At 71.7% G+C, this 24283-nt stretch overlaps 2 protein-coding genes across 2 annotated transcripts; one reads left to right on the forward strand and one right to left on the reverse strand.

Annotated features, from left to right (window-relative positions):
• Positions 1-783: 783 nt before the first annotated feature.
• Positions 784-17344, forward strand: BAZ2A (bromodomain adjacent to zinc finger domain 2A). Its single transcript, XM_037411985.1, is given in 30 exon segments — positions 784-836; positions 3966-4103; positions 4623-4786; positions 4788-5211; positions 5675-5851; positions 6407-6610; positions 7001-7216; positions 7295-7355; positions 7431-7539; positions 7724-7825; positions 7908-8118; positions 8209-8270; positions 8376-8441; positions 8523-8714; positions 8799-9053; positions 9612-9826; positions 9942-10016; positions 10128-10290; positions 10403-10462; positions 10545-10680; positions 10765-11333; positions 11612-11837; positions 12327-12482; positions 12559-12722; positions 12810-13093; positions 13174-13306; positions 13380-13526; positions 13609-13835; positions 13918-14061; positions 15061-17344. Coding segments are annotated over 29 exon segments (5247 nt in total). The 5' UTR covers positions 784-836; positions 3966-3967; the 3' UTR covers positions 15230-17344.
• A 1652-nt stretch (positions 17345-18996) lies between these two features.
• RBMS2 (RNA binding motif single stranded interacting protein 2) lies at positions 18997-24275 on the reverse strand. The gene is given in 14 exon segments (XM_037411987.1): positions 18997-19372; positions 19448-19525; positions 19629-19736; positions 20311-20358; positions 20467-20560; positions 20645-20691; positions 20811-20920; positions 21007-21086; positions 21576-21733; positions 21837-21928; positions 22017-22075; positions 22199-22297; positions 22299-22348; positions 24158-24275. Coding segments are annotated over 14 exon segments (1170 nt in total). The 5' UTR covers positions 24224-24275; the 3' UTR covers positions 18997-19291.
• Positions 24276-24283: the final 8 nt, after the last annotated feature.

The raw sequence follows: 24283 nt of genomic DNA on the forward strand, positions 1-24283 counted from the left end.
CACCGGGACAGCCCCCCCCCCCCCAGCCCTCCGGGACCCCCTGCTCCCACCGCCGTCCCCGGAGGCGCCCCCGGACCCTGCTCGTGGCGTCACCGGGGATCCTGGGGGGTGAGGGGGTCCCTGCGGCCGCGCTGAGCCGGGCGATGCCGGGGTCCCGGTCCCGGTGCGAGGCCGGGGCTGCGGGGGGAGAATGCCGGGGGCAGCGGGGAGGGGGGGTGGTCCCGGGGGTGAGGGTGACGGGGATGAGGGGGCAGTACTTGGGGGGGGGGGGCACTGGGGCGAGGGGGTGGTCCCGGAGGAACCGGGGAGGGGGGATCTGTGGGAACCGTGAGGACGCCGCCGCCGCCGCTGGGCGGGGGGGTTGCCCCGGGTAAACCGGGCGGGGGGGAGGGCGGTCCCCGGGGACCTGGGGCGGGGGGACCCGGGGAACCCGGGAGGGTGACGGGCCGCGCGCCGCTGGGGGTGGGGGTGAGGGGATGGGGGGGGGGGGGAGCGGCCCTCGCGTGGGGATTCCCCCCGCCCTGACCCCTACGGGGGCGGGGATCCCCTCCCACGTGGGCGCTGGGCCCACCCCCCGATGACGCGCGGCGCCGCTCCCGGTGACGCCATCGCGGCGGCGGTGACGTCGGCGCCGGGGGGCGGGGCTGGGACCGCCCGGCGGCGCGAGGCGCTTCCTGCCCTGCGCCGCTGCTGGGCTCCGCGGGCCCGGCGCGCTGCGGCCCGGCCCGGCCCGGCCCGGTCCGTGCGGAGGGGCCGCGCCATGCCGAGCCGCCTCCCGCCCCGCGCCGCCTGAGCCGGGCCCCGGCCGCCCGCCGGGCCCGCGCCGCCGCTGCCAGGTGCGGGGTCGGGACCGGGGGTAACGGTCCGGGGCGGGGGGGGGTGGGTGTTGGGGCGGGGGGGGGGCGGCCTCGGCGGGACCTGCTCCCGTTTCCCCATCTCGGTGAGGCGTTGTTGTTCTGTGCCCCCTCCCCTGACCGGCCGCCGCCGAACCTTCGCCCCCCCTCCCCCCCCCCCCCCCCCCCCCGCGGTGAGGCGTCCGCCCCCCCGCCCTGTCGGGGAGCCCCGGGCCCGGTGCCCGGTGCGGTTCCTCCCGGTCCCGTCCCGCCCGCAGGACGGAGCCCCCCCCTGCAGCGTCGTGTCGTTCCCCGGCCCCGTTCGTTCCCCGCCCCCTCCCGACCCGGGACCCCCCCCGCGGCGGGGGGGGGGCGGGGCGCTCCCCCATCCACGCGAGACCCGGCGGGGGCGGGGGGGGGAGCGCGGGGGGAGGGGGTGGCCTGTCCTTGCCGCAGGGCCCGGGGGGGGTTCCCGGTGGTGGGGCTGAGGCCGTGCCCCCCCCCCCCCGTGTCCGTCCGTACCCCCCCCCCCCCCCGCAGGAAGCAGCCGGGAAATGGCAGCCGGTTGTTGCGTCTCGTTGTTTTTGAAACGTCCTTTTTAATCAGGTCGCGTCTCGCTCCCGGGGCCGCCCGGTGCTCCCGGGCCGGGGGGGCCTAGCTCCCTGCCGGGGCCAGCACCGGCTGACCGGCACTGACAGCCCCCCCCCAGGCCTGGAGCCCCTCGACCCCCCCCCAGCTGTGGGGGCTCGTCCCTGTCTCAAGTGCCCCATGTCCCTGCCTGGCACCCACCGCCGCCACCGGGAGCACGGTGAGGGGTGCCGGGGGGTGCCGCCACCGGTGGGCTCTACTGCTGCAGCAAACGGGAGCTGCCACGTCGGCTCTGCCCGCTCCGGTGGGAGCAGCCCCCACGCACCTGCCTCGTCACCGCCGGTGAGACCCCAGCGGTGCCAGACCCCGGCGGTGCCAGCACCTCAAGGCTCCCGTTCTGCCGGCGGCCCTCGTCCTCCTCACCTCGCCCGCTCGCCGCCAGCTCCGGTTACGCGCCGTGGCCCAGTTTGCGGCTCCGCGCTCCATCACGTGCTGCCCGGCGGGGGGAGCGGGGCCGCGGCGGGCAGGAGCCCCAGCCCTGGGCAGGAGGCGATGGCCTCTGCCCGCACCGCACCCAGCGCTGGCCGTGTGCCCGCCGATGCTGAGGGCGGCTCCGGCACCCGTGGGGCCCGGGGTGACCCCACACCGGGGCTGGGCCCCGTTTGGCCCCAGAGCAAGGGTGAGTGGCGGTGCCGCAGCCCCCGGTCCCCATCCTGGGGCAGCCACGGCTGGAGCGCAGCCCCCAGCCCCCCGGCTCATCTCCCCTCTCCAGCCCCCTGCCCTCGCTCTGCTTAATTCCCACCTTCCCAGCTTTGATTTTCCTTTCCCTCCTGGCTGCGCTCCCGCAGCTCCCGGCCCCCTCCCCGTGCCTGGCACACTCCCAGTCCATCCCAGTCTGCGGCACTGACCTGTGGCCGCCACCTGTCTGGTTCTGGCACATCCCTTTGCCGCCTCCTCTGACCTCCAAAAGCCGGGCAGCAGCGTTCCCGTCCGGCGCATCGCTGGCTGGGGGGGCCCAGAAAGGGGGTTTCTTATTTCAGCCCCCCCATGGCTGGTGTCCCCACCCTGGCCGGGGGCTCCTGGCAGGGGTCGGAGGGCTGTGGCAGCCCCTGGGGGGTGGGGGTGGCTGCAGGGCCACTCCAGGACCTCCGGGAGTGACATGTGTGTGGCAGCCGCGTCACCGCCCATACGGGTTTCTCTGGCGGATGAATCACCGGTGGCCCCGGCCAGCTGGGAGCAGAATCGGTGGCCCCGGCCCCTCCAGCCCCCACTGGGGCACCGGCCGAGCTGGGTGAGGGTGTGATGAAATCCCCGCCTGGGTTTCGACACCAGCCGTGCCATGAGCCGCTGCTGGAGCGGCAGCGTTGGCCCTTCTGGAGAGGCCGGTGGAGCCAGCGCCACCTCGGCCATGGTGGGTTCGGCTTGCACGGTGGGATCGGGGGGGCACCAGCTGCAGCAGCACCGTGGGGGGTCCCTGGGGGTCCCCACCGGCACCGGGGTTCCCACCTCAGCTCCTGGGCTTCGGCTCCCCCGCGCCGTCTCCTCCCCTACCCCATGTGCCAGGACCCCCTTGGGCGGCCAGGCAGGGTCCTGTCCCGGGGGTGGCCCCCACCAGGAGCCCTCCTCACAGTTCCCTGGTTTGGGGGGGCGCGGGGGGCTCCAGGGCGGTGAAGGTCACCGGCAGCTCTGCCCATCCCCGGGCTGTGCCGAGCCAGCGCTGGGGCTCCGGCTCCTGCTTGTTCCCAGCTGTGAGGATCCTGCCTCGGGCGGCTGTGCAGAGCATCCCTGGGGCTGTGCCTGGGGAGGGACAGGGCTCGGGGGTCCCCTCTGGCCTGAGGGGGGGTCGCAGTTGCGGGGGGGGCACTAGCTGTCACCGCAGAGGCGTTCCTGTGCCAGGAGTGTGGCGTTCCCCAGGGAGCACCGGGCTGTGCCAGGGCCCCGTGGGGTCACAGAGCTGCTGGGGGGGGGGGGTGGGGGTGGTGTCGGTGCTTCGCTGGGAAATGGCCCCCGGGGTCCGCCGGAGCTCCCGCGGTCTCACCCTGTGCCAGCCCCTCGGCATGGCTTCGCCGGGGAGCCAAGCGCTTGAGCTGGATGCGGGAGGAAGCGCGGGCGGGCGGCGAGCGGGGTGCTCTGCGATGGCCGTCCCTGGGGACGCGGAGCGCGGGGATGCACTGTGCGCGCGCAGGTGGCAGCTCGTCCTGCTGGGCCCGGGCCAGCTCATGGCAGAGGCGGCAGCGGCTGCGCTAGGGGCCCGGCGAGGGGCATTGCAGTCCCGGGGGGCTTTCACCGTCGCTCCTCGCCCTCCCCGGCCCCGCCACGTTTCCCTTGAGCTCCAGGTCGGTGGCTCGCCCTTGTCTGGGCTGGGGACCCCCGCGCTTCCCCGGGCTCCCTGCTGGCACTGCCTGGCACAGAGCAGCCTGGCACGGGAGCCAGAGCATCCCCACCGTCCCTGTGGTGGGCACTGGCAGTGGGTGGCAGGGCCGGGGGCTTGCAGCCCCCATCCCCATCAGTGGTTGACCCTGGTGCCTCTTCTCCCCTTTGCAGAAATGGAAACAAACAACCATTTTAACTTCACTGGCCTTTCCTCTGCACCCGCTGCCTCAGGACCGAAACCCACGCCTGCCTCAGGGGACAGCCCCTTCGCCCACGGCTCCCCGCTCGGCTTCCCCCCGCAAGGGAAAAGTAAGTGCCCCGGCGGGGCCGGCACAGCCTGGGCTCCTGGAGATAGAGGGGCCGTGGCCGGCGGCAGCCCCCCGCATGCAGGGCTGGGGCCGGGGGTCTGTCGTTTGCCCACCGTCGCCTTGGCCTAGAAAACGGCCACGCCGGAGCGGTCTCGCTGTGGATTTGGCCGGTCAGCTGATCCGGCACAGCCCTGCCAAGCGCTCGGCTAATCCCCGGCATCCTGCGGCTCTCAGCCCAGTGCCGGCGAGGCCCCGTGGCAAAGCCGGTTTCGCCGAGCGGGGAGCTGTGCCAGGGGCTCTCAGGGTGGGGGGGGTGGGGGATGCGACCGCCCGGCTCGGCAGGTGCAGGCAGCAGCCATGCTGGCAGGGGGGGCACCAGCCGGGCAGGGGGCTCAGCAGCTGCCGGCGCAGGGTCGTCCGTCTGCCCTACAAACCCTCTTGTCCGTTGGTGGCGGGGCCGGGTGTGAAGTGCCCCCGCCGCGCCGCTGACCCGTCTGCCTCTCCTCTGGCTCCCTTGCAGGTCTGAACGGGGGCATGAATGTCAATGGCTTCTCTACTGTATCTCACCCCAGTACTTCAGGGACCTTCACCCCCAGCTCACCGCCCGCTGGCACACAGCCCCTCCGCGCCTACGACTGCCTCTGGGACTACGCGCCGTACCCACCCGCCGGTGGCCTCAAGGACGGCAGCCCCCCCGGCCCCCCCCCTCTCCGGCCTCGGACAGTTCCCGCTCAATGGTGTCACCGGAGGGTCCCGGCCGGCATCCCCGGGGCACGGCACTAACCTGAGAGGGGCTGGGCAGGAGTTCTGGGGCAACGGCACCCCCGGCCCCATGGGGCTGAACTTCGACTCGCAGGAGCTGTACGACTCCTTCCATGACCAGAGCTTCGAGCTGATACAGAACGGGCCGGCTGGCTTCTACACGGCCACCCAGCCGTCCCCCATGCTGGGCTCCGGCACCCAGCCCTTCTCGCTGCCGCCGGGTCCCCCGGAGGAGCCGGTCACCGGCGAGGGAGACGTCGATGCCGCAGCCAAAGAGATCCCCGCTGCCATCGCAGAGAACGGGGGTGGGCTGGTGGGCAGCATGGAGCTGGAGGAGGCGCAGCCAGGTAGGAGCCCGGTGCTGCCGGTGCGGGGGGGGCAGAACTCCGGGCTGTGGCACCGTTGGCCCGGTGAGGCGGGTGCTGGGTCCCGAGCTGGGACAGTGGAGTTGCACATTGCGCTCCCCGGGGGGGGGGGGTGTCCCAGCCTCTCTGCCCCACTTGCCCCACTTGCCCCAGGTCCTGGCAGGGGTTTGGCCTGTCAGGGCTTGGAGTCGGTGCTGGGATCTTGTTAAACTGGGCCGGGCACGGCACAGCCCGCGGCGTTGCTGCCGGCAGAGCAGTGTTCACCCTGCGCGGGTGTGTGCACGAGTGCCGGGGGGGGGCCGGGTGCCATCGGGGGGCCGGGTGCGGCGGGCAGTGGCTCCCGTGCCAGGTGATGCCCCGGGGTGGGGGTGGCTTGGCCCTGGGCTCTTGTCACCGTCGCGTCCCGCTGCCACAGGGTCTGTTTTCGGTTGGTTGTTCCCTTTAGACTTGAAGATCTGCAGCTACAACGGGTCTGCCCCTGGTGCGGTGCCGCTCGGGCAGGAGGGGCCTGTCCTGGCCCCTGGCGCCAGCATGGGGGACACGTCGCCCATCGCCCCGCGGCTGGAGGATGCCCACATCCTCAGCGAAGACCCCCTGGAGCCCTTCGAGTCCCTGGCCAGAGGTAGGGCGGCTGCTGCCCCGCTGGGCTTGGGGGGCAGGGGGGGGGGGCACGTGGGGGCTGTGGTGGGCAGGAGGGGCAGCTGCCGGTACCCGGGGGAGCGCTGCTCGGCTCCTCGCCGGGGCAGCGGGCGGTGGTGGTGATGGTGATGGCGATGGCGGTGGTGGCGATGGCGGTGGCGGCGGCCTCGGCGGGCAGGCAGCCCTGGGCAGGCAGGGGCGGGCCTGCGTCCCTCCCGCGCCAGCCTCCTCCGCGCTCCCTTGCTTCCCTTCCTTCCCAGCTCCGTGACGAGGCTGTTACTCAGCGCCTGAACTTCCGCGCTGGTGAACATCGCCGCCGCCACCACCACCACCACCACCACGGCCATTTTGGGCTCCTCGGCTTCCCAGAGGAGGGGGCGTGGCTGGGGGCGCCGAAACCCCTTAACCCCTCCTCTGCCGGCACCTTTTCACTTCGGGGGGCCCTGCCGCCCCCCGTGCTCGGCCACCCCTCGGCAGCGGAGATGTGGGTCTGCATGCCCCCAGCCCCCATCCTGCTGCTTATCCCCCCCCTCCCCAGACCCCGGCACCGGCGACCTCTACGCGATGGACGACTCGCAGCTGGTGAGCGACAAGTCCCCCCTGGAGGAGCCCCCCGACCTGGCCGGCCTGCGCTGCACCGCCAGCCCCCCCCTCCACGCCGCCGGCCCCTTCAGCCTGCTGCCCGCCAGCCCCCCGCCTGCCCCGCTGCTCACCGCGCCCGGCTCGCCGCCCGCCCTGCACGGTATGTGCCACACCGGGACGGGACGGTGCCCCCCACACCGGTTTGGGGCGGGGGATGGGGGGGGGCACCCTGCTGGCCTTGCTCTGCCTCCACAGCTGCTGCAGCATCATTGTGTCCGGGCAGAGTGGGGGTCCCGTGTGTGCGGGTGACTGGTGCCGGTGGGGACCCCACGGGGGATGGACGGGGTGCTGGTGCGGCACCTGCCCCTCGCTGGGCATGAACCCCCGTGGGGGGGGGGTGGGGTGTCCATCCTGTGGGTGCCCCCAGCCAGCTCGGGGAGGGGATGCACAGCCAGGTCCCCCCCGGGGACAGGCGGGGGCTGTCTGGCGCCCTGGGCGGAGCAGGAGGCGGCCGTGCTCGGTGGTGACGTCCCTGACCTTGGCTCCGCAGACAGCAGCGTCGACCTGAACAGCAGCGGCCACGCGGCGCTGGAGGACTCGGGGTCCCTGGAGCTCAACCCTCCGCTGGAGCCTGAGTCCCCGGCCCCCTCTGCAGAGGAGGAGGAGGAGGAGGAAGAAACCGCCGACAGCTGTCCGGAGACTACTTCGGTGGCCGCACCAGAAGGAGGGAGCGAGGAGACCGCCCCACTGAGCACCTCGGCAGCAGGTGAGGCCGGGAGCCCCTGTGGGTGCCCCCCCTCCCAGCAGCGCGCCCGAGCCCACCGTCCCATCCCCTCTCCCGCAGGTGATGTCCCCCGCCGGCGCATCGCCACGCAGGAGGAGGTGCGCTTTCCCCTGCAGCACGGGTACGTGGTGCCATCCCCCCCTCCATCCCATCCCGTGGCCCCCCGCGGCTCCGGGCTGAAGCTCCTTGTGCCCAGGTGGAGGCGGGAGGTGCGGATCAAGAAGGGGAACCATCGCTGGCAGGGTGAGACCTGGTACTACGGGCCCTGTGGGAAGAGGATGAAGCAGTTCCCGGAGGTGATCAAGGTAGGGTCCCTGGGGAGAGTGGGGTGGGGGCCAGCCCAGGGTCCTGGTCCCCACCATGGCACCCCCCAAGCTGTGCCAGAGCCACCGCTTGCAGCAGGTGGGTGCTGGTGTGAGCTGGGAGCCGTGGGGCCCGGAGCGCTGACCCCCTGCCTCACGGCCTTCCTCCTCCTCCTCCTCCTCCTAGTATCTGAGCAGGAACGTGGTGCAGGACGTCCGACGCGAGCACTTCAGCTTCAGCCCCCGCATGCCGGTGGGAGACTTCTACGAGGAGCGGGACACGCCGGAGGTGGGTCTGGGGGCGGCTGAGCTGCCCTGTGTCCCCTGCCCCAGCGCTGCGCTGCGGGCCGTGACGCGGGTTTGTGCCGCAGGGTCTGCAGTGGGTGCAGCTGAGCCCCGAGGAGATCCCCTCGCGCATCCAGGCCATCACGGGCAAGCGCGGGCGGCCCCGCAATGCCGAGAAGGCCAAGCCCAAGGAGCCGCCGGCTGCGAAACGCGGTCGGGGCCGGCCCCCCAAGGTCAAGATGGTCGACTTGCTGAGCAAGACGGACGCACGGCTGCTGAAGAGGCTGGAAGCCCAAGGTACCCCCTCCCCACCCCCGCCCTCGCAGCCTGGCTCCGCTGGGACCCCAGGGGCTGTTCCATTGCCACCCTCCCTCTCCGCTCCCGTAGAGGTGCTCAGCGACGAGGACAAGCTGAAAATGAGCAAAATCAAGAAGAAAATGAGGCGGAAGGTACGAGCAGCCATGCGGGGCTCTGAGGCCCATCCAGGTCTGGGGTGGGGGCTTCCCCGGTGCGGGGCAGCCCCCGGGTCCCTGAGCTGCTCTCGTCCCTCCCAGGCCAAGAACAAGCAGAAGCAGGAGGCCAAAGCCCCCAGAGCGAAGGAGGCCAAGAAGAAGTCCAAGGTGAGTCTGCGGGTACGAGGGGGCTGGGAAGGGGGGGGAGATGGAGCCGCTCCGGCCACATGTCGTGGGGGCTGTCCCCAGGCCAAGGAGAAGAAGGGCAAACCGGAGAAGGGCAAGGACAAAGCGCGGCCCAAGGAGAAGAAGGGCAAAGGGGCTCGCAAGGCGGACAAGGGGCTGCTGGCCCAGCGGCGCCTGGAGGAACGGCGGCGGCAGCAGCTCATCCTGGAGGAGATGAAGAAGCCCACGGAGGACATGTGCCTGGGGGATCACCAGGTGGGCTGGGGCGCAGGGGGCTCCGCTGGGCCGAGCCTGCCCGGTGCCCTGCCAGCCCTGACCTCCCCCTCTCCTTCCCTGCAGCCCCTGCCAGCCTTCTCCCGCATCCCGGGCCTCATCCTGCCCAGCCGCGCCTTCTCCAACTGCCTGACAGTGGTGGAGTTCCTGCAGAGCTACGGCAAGGTCCTGGGTTTCGACCCGGCCAAGGACGTGCCCAGCCTGTGCGCGCTGCAGGAGGGGCTGCTGGGGGTGGGCGACAGCGCGGGGGAGGTGCAGGACCTGCTGGTGCGGCTGCTGCAGGCTGCGCTCTACGACCCCGGCCTGCCACCGTACTGCCAGGTGAGCCGGCCCCCCCCGTCCCCTGCCCCGTCCCCTGCCCCGTCCCCTGCCCCGTCCCCTGCCCCGTCCCCTGCCCCGTCCCCTGCCCCGTCCCCTGCCCCGTGCCCTGCCCCAGCCCCGTGCCCTGCCCCAGCCCCGTCCCCGCCCCCCTGCCGCCCCATCCCCCGCCCCCCTGCCCCGTCCCCTGCCCCCACCCCACCCCACCCCCTGCCCCTGCCCCCTGCCCCTACCCCATCCCCATACCCCCTGCCCCATCCCTGGCCCCACTGCCTGCCCCCCTGCCCCGGCCATCAGTGACAGCGCCTGCGAGGCCTCAGCTGCTGCAGGCTCAGGACAGGGGGCCCAGGCTGGAAGTGCTGCTCTTGCTGCACCCTCTCCCTGTGCCCGGCCAGCAGCCCTGCCTGGCTCTCCCCACCTCCCTGGGACACCCCTGCGCCCCCCACTTGCGCTGTGCCTGCACCCTCCTTGCACTGCGCTTGTCCCCCGCCCTGCGCTGCACTGTGCCCCCCATGGGGCAGGAACAGGAGTCCCTGAACCCCCCACCTCTGCTCTGCCCAGTCCCTGAAGATCCTGGGGGAAAAGGTGTCGGAGATCAGCCTGAACCGCGACACCGTCTCCGAGATCCTGCGCTGCTTCCTGACGGCGTACGGGGCGGGCGAGGACCTGTGCGACGGGCTGCGGACCAAGCCCTTCCAGGCGCTGCCTCCGGAGAAGAAAGCCGCCATCCTGGCCTTCCTGGTGAACGAGCTGAACAGCAGCGCTCTCATCATCAAGTGAGCGTGGGTGGGGGGCAAAGGCGTCCTCTGATCCCAGCCCCTCCTGCCTGCGGGCATGTCGGTGCCCAGGGTGGGCCCCTCTCCCCGCAGCCACCCCCCCGTCTCCTTGCAGTGAGATCGACAAGACCCTGGAGAACATGTCCAACTACAGGAAGAACAAGTGGATCATCGAGGGCCGGCTGCGCAGGTGGGTGGGTGGGTGGGTGGGCAGCACCACGTGCCATGTCCTGCTTGTGACCCCTGGGGAGCGGGGGTGTGCGTGGGGGCCGCAGCAGACACCCCTGCTGTGTCCCGGCAGGTTGAAGGTGGCCCTGGCCAAGAAGACGGGCCGTCCGGAGTCGGAGATCACGGGCCTCGAGGACGGACGTCGCCGACGCAGCTCCCGCCTGACAGAGGAGACGGGCCTGGAGATGGAGGAGGAGGAGGAGACCCGCGGGCGGAAATCCCGCAGGGAGGAGGAGGTGGGTGGCTGCGGGGTGGGCGGCTTGCTGTGGGGACGGAGGTGGGGATGCTGCCCTTGGGGGTCTGCTCCCCTCCAGCCCTTCCCCGACAGGTCCTGTCCCTTTTTCCCAGGCCGAAACATCCGCATCCAGCATCCCCGAGCTCGAGAGGCAGATTGAGAAGCTGGCCAAGGTGAGCAGGCGGTGGAGGGCTGGGGGCTCGCCCCCCACTGCGGGGCTGCAGAGCCCGTCACCGCCCCGCGCTCTCCCCACAGAGGCAGATGTTCTTCCGCAAGAAGCTGCTCCATTCCTCGCAGACGCTGCGGGCGGCTTCTCTGGGCCAGGACCGGTACCGGCGGCGGTACTGGGTCCTGCCCCACCTGGGCGGCATCTTCGTGGAGGGCGCAGAGGGTGAGCTGGGAAGGGGCTCCAGGGGGGCGCATCTCCCAGCCAGGGGAGGACCCCGCATCTCACCTCCTCCTCCTGCCCTTGCAGCGGCTGAGCCGGCACCCCAGGAGCCCCCGGAGGAGAAGGCATCCCCCCCAGTCCCCCCAGTGAAGGAGGAGCCGGTGGATGTGCCCATTCCCAGCCGGACGAACTGCACGGCCTCACGCTCCCGTGGCCGGCCCCGAAAGAGCAAAGAGGAGCTGCTGCAGCACTGCGGACCCAGGCCCACCCCGGTCAACGGGGTCCTGGAGGAGCCGGTGCCCCTGGGGCAGAGCCAGCACGACCTCAGCCAGTCCGCCTTCCTCTCCTGGCTGAGCCAGACGCAGTCGTCCCTGCTCAAGGACTCCGTCCTCACGCCGGACAGCAGCCCCGGCCAGGGGGACATGGGGGGGCTCCCGCCGCTCGAGGCCCCGTCGGACCCCGCGGAGGAGGAGGAGGAGGAGGAGAGTGCCCCAGAGGCCGCGGGAAAGCGGGGGCCCTGGTTTAACCTGCTGCCCCGGCTGCCCTGCGATGACCGAGCCCCCCTCGCTACCTCCTCCACCGAGCCCTCGCTGCGAGCCGCCGTGCAGCCCCGCAGCCAGCCCCGCGGCGAGCTGCCCAGGGGCTTGGCCAGGCAGGTACGTCCTGGGGCGCAGCCGGGGCGGTGGGGGGCTGTGCCCAGTATTTCCACCCCGGCCTGGGGGGACTGGGAAGGGGAGGGGGTCCCCCGGGCAGCTGGGAGAGCAGGGTGGGACCCTCTGGGCGCTGGGAGGTGGTGCTGTCCTCGTGGCGGCACGCTGGGAGCTCAGTCCTGCTGCCCCCAACCCCCAACCCTCCGGGCTGAGCCCGTGAGATGGGGTCGGGGGCTCGGGGTGGGTACGCCCCTGCCCCTTCTGACGTGCTGCATCCCCACCAGCTGAACGGCCTCCCCACGGATGACCCCGTGGCTCCCCTGCTCGCTTCCACACCGGTGCACGCCGGCGCCAGGGCCCACGGTGCCTGCCCCAGGAGCCGGGGAAGCCTGGAGAAGCCCCAGGACCTGCCGGGGCAGCCCAAGCGTCGAGGGCGACCCCCTACCAAATTCTTCAAGCAGATAGAACAGAAGTACTTGACCCAGCTGACGGAGCAGCCTGTTCCCCCTGGTGAGAGCCTGGCCCAGCCCTGGGACCCCCTGGGGCAGGGGGGTGCCCGAGTGCCCAGAGGGGTGCTGGGGGTCCCTTTGTGGCGGGGGGTGCTGGAATCCTCAGAGGGGTGCTGAGGGGACCCCCTGGGACGGGGGGGTGCTGGTGTCCTGGAGGGGTGCTGAGGGACCCCCCAGGATGGGGGGCTGCCGGGGTCCTAGAGGGGTGCTGAGGGTCCTGTTGTGGTGGAGGGGGTGCTGGAGTCCTTGGAGGGGTGCTGAGGGACCCCCTGGGGCGGGGGGTGCCAGTGTCCCCGGAGGGGTTCTGAGGGACCCCCTTGTGGCGGGGGGGTGCTGGAGTCCTCAGAGGGCTGCCGGGGTCCCGGAGGGGTGCTGAGGGGACCCCTGGGGCAGGGGGTGCCAGTGTCCCGGAGGGGTGCTGAGGGGACCCCTGGGGCGGGGGGTGCCGGTGTCCCGGAGGGGTGCTGAGCGCTGCGGTGCTGCCTTGCAGAGATGCAGAGCGGCTGGTGGTGGCTGCAGGACCCCGAGGAGCTGGAGGCCGTGGCTCGGGCGCTGCACCCGCGGGGCATCCGGGAGAAGGCGCTGCACAAGCACCTCACCAAGCACAAGGAGTTCCTGCGCGAGGTCTGCCTGCGCACCACCACCGGTAAGGGCTGCCCGCGCCGCCCGGGGTGGGGGGCTGCTGCCTCCCCCTCCCCACTGAGCCACCCTTCCGCCCCCAGACCCCATCTTCCACCCGCGCCCCGAGGCGGCCGGTGCCGCCGTGTCTCAGGAAGCCCTGGCCCGGTGGTCGGTGATGGACAGAGCCTACGAGACCGACCTCTCCGTCCTGCAGTGGGTGGAGGAGCTGGAGCAGCGCGTGCTGATGGCCGACCTGCAGATCCGGGTAGGAACCGGCCCGGACGCCGTGGTGGCCCTGGCCACGTGCCACGGCGCGGTGGGGAGCCCACCCTGAGCCCCTCTTCTCTCCCAGGGCTGGACGTGCCCCAGCCCCGACTCGACGCGGGACGACCTGCAGTACTGCGAGCACAAAGTGGAGCCCTTGGAGGACATCACTGTCCGGAGCCGGCGGGACGGGCTGCCGCTGTGCCGGGAGCGCACCAACCCGCTGGACCTGGCGGTGCTGCGGTTGGCGGCGCTGGAGCAGAACGTGGAGCGGCGCTACCTGAAGGAGCCGCTTTGGCCCCTGCACGAGGTGGTGGTGGAAAAAGCGGTGCTGAGCGGCCCCGAGGAGCTGAGCCTGGGCCCCACTGAGATGTGAGCCCCGCATGCCCCCCACCCTGGCTGTGCCGCCGGGCCGCGAGCGGCTCCGGCTGAGCGCCGGTTTCCCACCGCAGAGCCTACGAGATCACCCCGCGGGTGCGGACGTGGCGGCAGACGCTGGAGCGGTGCCGCAGCGCAGCCCAGGTCTCCCTCTGCATCTACCAGCTGGAGAAGTCCATCGCCTGGGAGAAATCTGTCAACAGGGTGGTGAGTGCCTGTGCCGGGCTGGGCCGGGGCCGGGGCCCCCCACCCCGGCGTGGCTGAGCCCCCCTCCCCGCAGACCTGCCTGGTGTGCCGGCGCGGGGACGACGACGAGCACCTGCTGCTGTGTGATGGCTGCGACCGCGGCTGCCACCTCTACTGCCACCGGCCCAAGATGACGGAGGTGCCCGAGGGCGACTGGTTCTGTTCCGTCTGCGTCTCCCAGGTAGGGCGCGGGGCAGCCCCCCACCCGCCATGGCCGGCGGCGACCCCCCTCCCCAGCGGTGACCCCCATCCCCTCCCCGCAGGCAGGGGAGTACCGGGACCCCGTCTCACCCCGGCGAGGGAAGAAACGGAAACGGGGGCGTCTCTTCTCGGGGGGCCTCGCAGAGGAGGAGGAGAGCCCACGGCGCCGGCCGGCCTCACGCCGCCGCGAGGGGCTGCCCGTACCCCGCTACGCGGGCGAGGGGCTGTCCCCAGCCAAGCGGAGGGGCGCGACACTGCGGGGCCAGCCCAGCGACCTGACCTTCTGCGAGTGAGTGTGGGTGGGCGGTGGGGGGCCGGGGCTGCGTCCTCGGGGGCTCCCCCTGACCCTGCTGTCCCCCTGGCTCCTCCAGGATCATCCTGATGGAGATGGAGTCGCACGAGGATGCGTGGCCCTTCCTGGAGCCCGTCAACCCCCGCCTGGTCCCCGGCTACCGCAAGATCATCAAGAACCCCATGGACTTCGCCACTATGCGCACGCGGCTGCTCCGGGGCGGGTGAGTGGGTGGTCTGAGTGGGCTTGGGGGGGGCGTGGGAGGGCTGGGGGGGGGTCTTTGGGTGTTAGTAGGTATCCCAGGGGCATCCCTTGCAGGTGGGGGGGGGTCTTTGGGTGTTAGTAGGTATCCCAGGGGCATCCCTTGCAGGTGGGGGGGGGGTCTTTGGGGGTCAGTAGGTATCCCAGGGGCATCCCTTGCAGGTTGGGGGGGGTCTTTGGGGGTCAGTAGGTATCCCAGGGGCATCCCTTGCAGGTTGGGGGGGGTCTTTGGGGGTCAGTGGGTATCCCAGGGGCATCCCTTGCAGGTCGGGGGGCATCCCGGGTGGGCTGGAGTGACTCTTGGGGGGCCGGTGGGAGTGTCCCAGGTGGGCTCGGGAGTTGGTGGGCGTCCTGGGTGGGCTGGGGGGGTCTCTTGGGAAGATCCCACAGGGGCCAGTAGGCATCCCAGGTGGGCTGGGGAGCTAGTGGGCATCCTAGGTGGGCTGGGGGGATCACTTGGGGCCCAGCGGGTGTCCCAGGTGGGTTGGGTGGTGACTCAGGGCTTGGTGGGCATCCTGGGTGAGCTGGGGGCTCTCTTGGGGGCTAGGGAGGGTCCCGCAGGGGCCAGCGGGCATCCCAGATGGGCTGGGGGGGGTCCCTCAGAGGCCAGCAGATGGGCTTGGGGGTCCCTTGGGTGTCAGTGGGCATCCTGGGTGAGCTTGGGGGTCTCTTGGGGGCTGGGGAGGGTCCCACGAGGGGTACCTGAGGGAGGCCGGTAGATGTCCCAGATGGGCTGGGGGGTCCTTGGCTGTCAGCGGGTATCCTGGGTGGGCTGGGGGATCCCCGGGGGGCCGGCACGTGTCCCAGGTGGGGTGGGGGGGTCCCTTGGGTGTCAGCGGGCAGCCTGGGCGGGCTGGGGGATCACTTGGGGGTCAGCAGGTGTCCCAGGTGGGCTGGGGGCATCTCTCGGGGTGCGCAGCCCCCCCCACCCAGCGCCCCGCCCCCCCCCCCCCGCCCGCAGGTACTCGAGCTCGGAGGAGTTTGCGGCCGACGCCACGTTGGTGTTCGACAACTGCCGGACCTTCAACGAGGACGACTCGGCGGTGGGCCGCGCCGGGCACGCCATGCGCCGCTTCTTCCAGAGCCGGTGGGAAGAGTTTTATCAGGGAAAACACGCTACTAACCCGTGAGCGGGGGAGGGGCCGACCCCCTCCCCCCCACCCCCCAACCCCATCTCCCCCCCTGCCGGGGCTGGGGTCCCCCCCGCGCCCCCCAAGAACTGACTCCTCTGGAGCTGATCTCGCTGCCTGCTGATCCCGCGCGGGGGTCCACACACCCCCCCACCCCCGGCTGGCGCAAACGGGCCCCCCACCATGGGCACCCGTGGTCCCTTCTGCCCCCCCTCCCCCCCCCAAACTACCCAGCCCCCCCCCCCCCCTCCCCCCGCCCCCTTCCAGCACCACAAACTCACAGACTGTGTAAGCCAAAAAGAAAAAAAAAAGAGGTGTTTTTTTCTTTCTTTCTTTTTAAATTTTCTTTTCGAATTAAGAACAGAAGCAGCCCCTCCCCACCCCCCGCCACTCCCCCCAAACAATCGAGGGAAGCAAATCCCGCCCCCCCCCCATCCCCATCCCCCCCCCCCCTCCCCCGCTGGGAATATTTAATAATAGCAATAGTTCGTAGTGAATGTGTCCGAGCACTCCGTGCAGCGTCTACATGCATTAACGGCCAGTAAAGTGGACTTAGCCCCCCCCCCCGCCTCGCCACCCCCCCCCGGCCGGGACCCCCCGCCCGCGCAGACACTTTACGGGGAGGGGGGGCCCCCGGTGCAGCACCCCCGCTGCCCTCGGACCCCCTGCCCGCGGCCGGGGTGGGTGCCGGCCCCCTCCCCACCTGGCTCCAGGGACCAAACTGGGGAGGGGGGGTGGGGGGGGGCCCCGGCAGCCCCTTTCCCTGCCTCCACGTCTCAGGAAGAGCCCGGCCCCCCCCGCGTGTGTCGTCCCCCCCCTCCTCCCCGGCACGAGGACCCCCGGGGTTGGGCCAGGGGGTCCTGGCTGCCCCCACACCCCCGACTGGGATCCCTCAGGGATGCTACTGCAGGCCCCGGAGGGGGGGGTGGGGTCCGCCCCCCCCAACATGGACTTGAAGCCTCAGGCGGGTGTTTGCCCCCAGCCCCTGCCGGGGTGCGGGGGGGTTGCACTGGGGGGGGAGGGGGCCCTCCCCGGCTGGTGGGGGCCCGAGCTGGAGCAGGGCAGGGGCCCCCTCCTCTTGCCCCTGGGACCCCCCCCCCCCCTCCATGCGGTGGGTGGCCAGGGTGGGGGCCACGGCCCCCCCAGCTCCCCCCAGCCAGGATATTACGGGTACTCGCTCTGGGGGTTCGGGGGCCGGGGGGGGGCCCCGGGCACATCCCCCCCCGCCCCACCGAGCACTGAAAACAACTCACCTACCTGGGCAGGAGGGGGCCCCGGCCGCGCCCCTCGCCCCCCCCCTCTCAAAGTAGCCTTTTTTCTATCAGATAACCTCAGAAACTTTTTATTTTATTTTATTTTTTTGCTTTGAAATAAGAGGTGGATTTGAAGTCTATTTGAACTGACTTTATATTACGCATAAATATTTATATTTTATCTAAATAACTGCGCTGTAACAAACTTTTTTTGTGGTTTGTTTTTTAGTAACGTTTCGGATCCGTCAGGTTTTGGTTTTTTGTTTTATTTTTTCGTCGTGGGAAAGTTTTCGGGAGTCTCCGTATCGTTCTCGTGTTCGTTCAGTTGAAGTTGCCCCCCCCCGCCCCCCCCTCCGGTTTGACACCCCTCTTCCCACTGTACCCCAAAGCGCCCCCCCCCCCCCCCCCCCCCCCGGCCGGCACCTGCTCCCCCCCGCCCCAGTCCCCACTGGGCCCGGGGGGGGGGGGGGGGGGGGCTGGGGGTGTTTCTCTTTGCCCCCCCCCCCCCCCAACCCTGGTGCCCCTCAACTGGGGGCTGCGGCATCGCCAGGCGCATCGTGTGTGCCCCCCCCCTCCCCCCCCAGCCCCCCTCCCCCCTCCCCGGCTGTGGCCCCTTCCAGCCCGCCGGCCGCCTTTTCTATAACCAGCCGTGTCGTTTTAGTGACTTTTTGATAATGTACAGGTTTTGTGAATTTAAATTTATTTCTTTCTATATTTTTAGGACCAATCTCATTTTTAATAAGGGTGAGAGGGGGGAGGGCCGGCTGTAGCCCCCCCCCTCTCCGCTGCCTGTCGATGTCCCCACGAGCTGTAGGACCCCGCGTGTCGCGTTCGAGAATAAACAACTCACGTTTGATAGACACCCGCTGGTCCGAGCCCTCTGTGAGCAGGGGGGGCTATGGGGGGCGGGGGCGGGGGGGTTTGGGGGACCCTGAGCTGCGGGGGGCTGCGATGACACCCCCCCACCTTGGCGTTGTTCCCCATTTTCCCCCATACGACAGATGCATTTGCTTTTCTTGCCTTTTTATTTAAAAACAAAAAAAAACCAAAAAAAACCAAAACCACAACCTCGAAGGAGGGGGGAGCTGTCGGGGGGGGGGGAGGGGGGGGGAGCTGTTTGGGGGGGGGGGGGAGCTGTCGGGGAGGGGGGCCGAGCGCGGAAGCAGGAGGAAGAAATACAAAACTAGAAACCTCTCGAGATTTTAAAAAAAAGCAACTTAAAAACCTGTACAAAATGCGCTACGTATAAATTAAAGGGGGGCAGGAGGGGGCCGGGGGGGGGGGGGCCTCGGCTTCTCCTCTGCAGCTTGAGCCCCCCCCAGGACCAGGGGGACCCCAGGGCTCAGCCCCCACCCCCCAGCAGCGCGGGGTTGGGGCTCAGCGTGGGGGTCCCAGTGCCCCCCAGCCCCCCGGGGGGGCCGTCTGCGGGTCTCCCTCTTTGGTTCCTTCCTTGGGGGGGTCCTGTGCCCCCCGACCAAAGGGGCCGTGCCCGGGGGGGGGGGCCGGGCAGTAGCAGCAACGGGAGAGGTGGGTGATGGCTGGAAACCGGGGTGGTGGTGTCACCCCAGGTGGGGGGGCAAAGGGCCGCAGCCCCCCGCCCCCCCCCGGGCCTGACACCGAGCTGTGGGGTGAGGTAGATGTGTGGCGGGGGGTCCCCGCTGCCCCGGGGGGGGGGGGGGGGCTGGGGACTCCGCTGCACTGGCGGGGTGGGGAGGCTGGAAGAACCAGGAGGCCCTGGGCAGAGCTGGCACGGGGGGGGGGGGGGCACAGCCGGCCCCAGAGCTGGAAGCAAGTCGGGGGGCTGCCCCCCGCTTTGCGGAGGGACGGACAGACAGACAGACCCACGGCGTGGGGTCGCGAAGCCGGGGGGGCGCCAGGGCAGCTCAGCCCCCCCCCCCCCTCCCCCCTCAGCGACTCCCTCAGTCTTTGGTTGCAAGAGCCGCCCCTGCGGGACCCCCCCCTCCTTGATTGTCGCTGCGGGGGGGGGGGGGGGGGGCAGCGCAGGGGCCGGGGCCGCGGCACCCCTGGGCGCGGGGACTCTAAAGTGCCTGGGTGACCCCTGGGGCGCCCGTCGCCCGTGGAAGTGGGGGGGGGGGGTTATTGCACTTGTCCTGCCCCCCCCGGGCCAGGGTGGGGGGCAGCATGCAGAGCCCCGGCCCGCGCCCACGGGGGCAGGAATGGCTGCGGGGGGGGAGTGGGGGGGGGGGGGAGGGCAGCACCCCCGGCCCTGCGGGGGGGCTGGTGCCCGGAGACTGGACCCCATGGGGGCAGGGGGGGGTCCGCCATCGCCCCCCCGCCCCGGTCCCCAAGCCGGGGGCACCGGCCAGACCGGGCAGCAGAAGGCACAGGGGGCACCGCGGCTGGGGGGGGCTGGCGTGGCCGCGGGCCCTGGAAGCACAAGGGGGGTGGCCGGGGACCCCCGGCCCCCCTGGGGCGGCGTTTGTCATTTTTTCCTTTTTTTTTTTTTTCTTCTTTTTCCTTTTTTTTTTTTTTTTTTTTTCCTTTTAGTTTTTTAGAAAATGGAGGAGGAAAAAAAGCCCTCCGGGGGGGGGGGAGGGGGGGGGCGCCGCCCAGCAGGGGGGCAGCGAGGCGCCGTGGGAGCAGCGGGACCCCCGGCACGGGGACCACCCCAGGTTCATGGACCCCCGGCCGGGAGACGGGTCCATCCCGAGGCGGCAGCAGCGGCAGGGGGGAAGTGGGGGTGGGGGTGGGGGGCAGTGCCGGGTTGGGGGGTCCCGGCCCAGCCCCTCCTGGCAGCCAGTGGGTCCGGGGTCCCTCCTGCTGCCCCCCTCCCCCCCCCCCCGCCCCACTACTTGGGGTAGGGGTAGGGGAAGGCGCCGGGCTCAGACGGCGACTCGATGGGGCCGTGGCTCGGCGCGGCGCTGCCGTCCTGCGGGGAGGTGTTAGCGGAGTCTGTGCCCCCCACCCAAAACCCCTGTGCCCCCCCCAGCCCCCCAGCACTCACCTCCAGGGGGAGGGCAGGTGGCACCGGTGGGTACGGTGGGATGAAGGCTCCAGGGACGGCGGTGGCAGCAGGCAAGTACTGGGGAGAGCGGTGGCATCAGTGGGGGTGGGGGGCAGCAGGGGGACATGGCGGGGGGGGGGGGGGGGGCAGGGAAGGGGGGGACCTGGGGGGGGGGTCTTACCGTGCCGGTGCTGCCCAGCGAGAGGTGGCCAAGCTGCTGGGCCAGGGGGGCCACCACGGAGGGCTGGAGGGGGACGGCGTGGTCCACAGCGGGGGCCAGCACCGCGCCCTGCACGGCTCCGTCAGCCTGGGGACGCGGGGGGGGGGGGGGACGGGCCAGGGGACACGGGGGGGGGGATGGGGGGGGGGAACACGGGGAGGCACCGGTGCTGCGGAGACCCGGGGCGGGGGGACAAGGGCTCCTGGGGGCACAGGGGGACAGGGGACAGGGCCCAGGGACACCCGGGGCTGGGGCAGGGTGGGGCTGGGGGGCGGGGCTTCAGTGGGGTGCCCTAACACAGTGGGCGGGGCCACGACCCAATTTGGGCGGGGCTATAATCCAAAGTGGGTGAGGCATGCCCAAAGTGGGCGGTGCTGTGGCCACAGTGGCCAGGTTGCATCCAAAGTGGGCAGGGCTATGGGCACATTGGGGCGGGGTTTAGTCACAATGGGCGTGGCATGCCCAAAGTGGGCGGTGCTGTGGCCACAGTGGGAGGGGTGTATCCAAAGTAGGTGGAGCTACGGCCCAAAGTGGGCGGGGCATAGCTGCACAGGGCGGGGGGGGCAGAGTGCTGGAGGGGCGGGGAGAAGGGCAGGGCGGGGTGGGGGCAGGGCGGGGCAGCGGGGGGAGGGGCCGAGCTCACCGTGGGCTGCACGAGGTAGGACTGGTGCATCCAGGCGGGGCCGTGGACCTGCGGCAGCAGCCAGGAGGGAGCGGGTGGGGGCTCTCCCCAGGCCCCCGCCCCTCCCCCCATGGGGTTACCCCACCCCCCAGCCCCGCCCCACCCCCCCCCCCGTACCTGGTAGGAGGAGACAGGGGAGGGCAGGTAGGGGGCCAGGGCCGTGGGGGCGATCATCCGGCTGGGGGCCAGGCCGTAGGGCGCCGGGTAGAACCTGCGGGGCGGCGGGTCAGGGGCAGGGGGGACGCGGCCGGCAGCCCCCACCCCGCTGGGGCCTGGGGGGCCCTGGGGCACCCACCCGTTCTGCAGCACAGTTGCAGGGTCATAGGCCAAGGTCACGGTGCCCTGGGGGAGGTGGGGGGGGGGGGCAAAAGGGTCAGTGCTGCCCTGCAGCCCCTCCAGCAGCCGTGGGGGCTGTCCCCCAGGTGGACCCCCGCCCCCTCCCCCCCTCCGGCCCCTCTCACCGCATCGCCGTCCCGCGCCCAGGCTCTCCCGTTGGGCACAAACTTGCCCTGGCTCTGCCGCTTCTTCTGCCCCCCGTCCGCGAACTTGCAGAGCAGTGGGTCAGGGGGGGCTGGGGGGAGGGGTCGTCAGTGCCATCTGCTGGCCCCCAGCTCCCCCCCAGCCCCATCCCCGCCCCCCGGCACCCCCTCAGCCCACCTGGCACCCCCGGGGGTGTCTTGATGTATTTCCCGTTGAAGTGGGTGATGACGGCCTCGCACTTCTCCGTGGACTCCATCCTGGGGGGAGCGGGGCTGGGGCGGGGGCCGCGCACTGGGCCCTCCCGGCTGCCCCCCACCCTGGGTAACCCCCCCCCCACCCCACGCAGCCCCCCTTGCTCTGTGCAGCCCCAAGTCCTCCTGGCCCCCCCCTCAGCCCCGTGCAGCCCCCCCGGCTTTGTCCAGCCCCAAGTCCTCCTAGACCCCCCAGCCCCCCCCAGCCCCCCTAGCTCTGTGGAGCCCCCGGTCCTCCTGGGTCCCCCCCCCATGCAGCCCCCCTTAGCCCCCCTAGCTCTGTGCAGCCCCAAGTCCTCGAAGACCCCCCATCCCCACGTAGCCCCCCTAGCTCTGTGCAGCCCCAAGTCCTCCTGGGCCCCCCCAACCCATGCAGCCCCCCCAGCTTTGTGCAGCACCAAGTCCTCCTAGCCCCCCCCAGCCCCAGGCATTGCACCACGCACCCCCCCAGCCCCATGTACCCCCCAGCAGAGCCCCCGCCGGGCCCCCCTGTACCGTGCAAAGCCCACACCGCGACTGGCCCCGTGGGGGTCCCGCAGGATGCGGGTCGAGACCACCTGCCCGAAGGGCTTCAGCAGCGCCTCCAGCTCCTGCTCGTCCACCCCCAGCGGCAGGTTCGAGATGTAGAGGTTGGTGGGATCCTGTTCCTGTTGCTGGGGGGGAGGGGGGCATCAGGGGGGCCAGCTGGGCCCGGCAGGGAGCCCAGGGGGCTCTGAGTGTTGGGAGGGGGCGGCCCCCCAAGGGGCTGTGCTGTACCTTGGCCATCTGTGCCTGCACCCCGCTGGCCTTCAGCGCCGTCACAGCTTTCTGGGCCGCAGTGGGGCTGTCGAAGTCGACAAAGCCGTAGCCTAGGGGGGGGGGAGGGGGGGGGGCAGTGGTGAGAGGGGCCCCCAGAGCCCCCCAGCCCCCCCACCTCAGCCCCACAGGCCCCCCAACCTTTGCACTTGTTGGTCGTCTTGTCCAGGATGGCTTTGGTGGAGACGATCTTCCCATAGCTGAGGGGAAGGCACGGGGAGGGGTCGGTACCCAGCAGGGCCCCCAGCCCCACCCATGCTGGGGGGCACCGGGCTGGGGGCAGCAGGAACCCCAGCCCTCGAAGGGGTCCCGGCCCCACTCACGGCTGACAGAGCTTGACAAGGTCCTGGTCCGTGGTGCCGGGGTGCAGCCCCCGGATGTAGAGGTTGGTCTTGCTGAGCTGGTCCGTGGCCCCCCCGGCAGGGCTGGGGCTGGGGGGGGCCCAGCGGCTGCGCCGGCGGCACATAGGGCTGCTGGGGGGGGCGGGGGTCAGCACCTGCCGCAGCTTTGCCGCAGCCCCCAGCCCCCCCCAGGCCACACGTGGAGATGCTGAGGAGGGGGGCAGCTCCCAGCAGGGCCAAGGCACAGATCGCGGGGCTCCCCCCAGCTATGGGACCCCCCCCCAGGTGACAACCCCCCGGGGGCAGCGCCCATCCCCCAGACCCCCAGCCAGATGGCTGGGAAACCTCCAGGCCTGATGTTAATGTGAAAAAATTAATCACCCGCAGCAGCCTCTGTGCCCTGGCCCCCCCTGGGTCCCTGGCCCCCTCCCTGGGTCCTCAGCCCCCCTCCCCAGGGTAGCCCCATGTCCCCCCAGCCCTGTGATGCCCCAAATCCAGGCTCTGCTGCAGTTCAGGGTGTCCAGCCCAGGGGTGCTGGCTGGGGAAGGAGGGGTGACCCCCCCCCCCCCCAAACCCCTGCTGCTCACCGGGGACAGGGCTGGGGGTCAGCCGCCACCTGACATCCCCTGGCCAGGATCCACAGACACCCTCAGGGACCCCCCCAGCACAGGTGAGCATGGATGTGCACACACATGTAGGCACACACATGTGTTGGTGCACATACATGTGTGTGCACAGCTCACAAGCATGTGCAAGCGTGTGCCAGGGCTGGTCCCTGTGCGCGGGGGGTGGGGGGGTGTATGCGTGCAAGAGCCGGTGCAGGCTGTTACCCCATGGCAGGGACATTGCTGGGCGCAGAGGTCCGTGCTTGTGCAGGGCACATGTGTGCGTGTTGCACACGCGTGTGCAAGCGTGAACATTTGCCTGTGGGGGCCGCCGTGCCCTGTGTGGGGCCACGAAACCCGTGACCCCCAGCTCAGGGGTCTCTGCTGGGCCTGGGGCCAATGTATCAGGCTGGCGCAGCCCCCCTGGGAGGGAAACTGAGGCACGGGGCAGAGGTGCTGGGGGACAGGACCCCCCTAGGCCAGGCAGGGGGGCTGGGGGTCACCAGGCTGTCCTGCCCTGACCCCTGTCCCAGCAAGGGTGTCCCCCTGACCCCCCCAGCTCCAGGACCATAGCCCCACCACACATGTGCCCCCCCCCCCCAGCCAACCCTGGGGAGGGACCAGGGGCTGCCACAGCGAGCGTCACCCCCCCTCGCCCACCCTCCCCCCTGCAGCTGGGGGGACGGGGACGGGACCCTGGGCCCAGCCGCAGAGTGGGGGGGACCCCCACGGTGGGGGCAGCCGGGGTGGGACTCTGGGCCCAGACCTGGGGTGGGGGGTGCTGCAGGGACCCTGAGGCAGGGGGACCTGGGGGGGAACTGCAGGGGCAGGACCCCGGGCCGGGGGGAACCTCAATGTGGGGGGTACCGGGGGGGGGGGGGGGGGTGTCCCTGAGGGCGGGACTCTGGACCCGGGCCCGGGGCGGGGGGTATCGGGGGTGCCCCATGACGAGTCTCCGGGCCGGGGGGACCCCAAGGCGGGGGGTACCGGGGGCAACCGCGGGGGCGGGACCCTGGACTCGGCCCCGGGGCGGAGGGGGGGGGGGGGACGACGACGGGACACGACGACTCCGGGGGCGGGACTCCGGGCCTGGGGGGTTCCCCAGGGCGGTGGGGGGTGGGCCCCAGCCTGGGACTCCGGGCCCAGCCCCGGAGCTGGGCGTAAGGGGGGGGAGCTGGGGGGGGGGGGGGGGGGGGGTTAAGACGGGACGGGACCCCAGGGCGGGCGGTACCGGGCCAGGACCCCGGGCCCAGCCCCGGGGCGGGGTGGGGGTGCCCCGGGCCAGGCCTCCGGGCCCAGCCCGGGGGCGGGGGGGCCCGGGGGGGAACCCCCCTACCTTCTTGCTGCTCTTGTTGTAGGCGAAGGCGGGGAGGCCGGAGCGCGGCGGCACCGAGAGCAGCATTTTCCCGAGCGCGAGGCCGGGGCAGGCCGGGAGCCAGGCGGGCCCGCGCCTGACGTCAGC

The sequence above is a fragment of the Falco rusticolus genome, chromosome 19 (assembly GCF_015220075.1).
Source record: "Falco rusticolus isolate bFalRus1 chromosome 19, bFalRus1.pri, whole genome shotgun sequence".
Classification (NCBI taxonomy): Eukaryota; Metazoa; Chordata; class Aves; order Falconiformes; family Falconidae; genus Falco; species Falco rusticolus.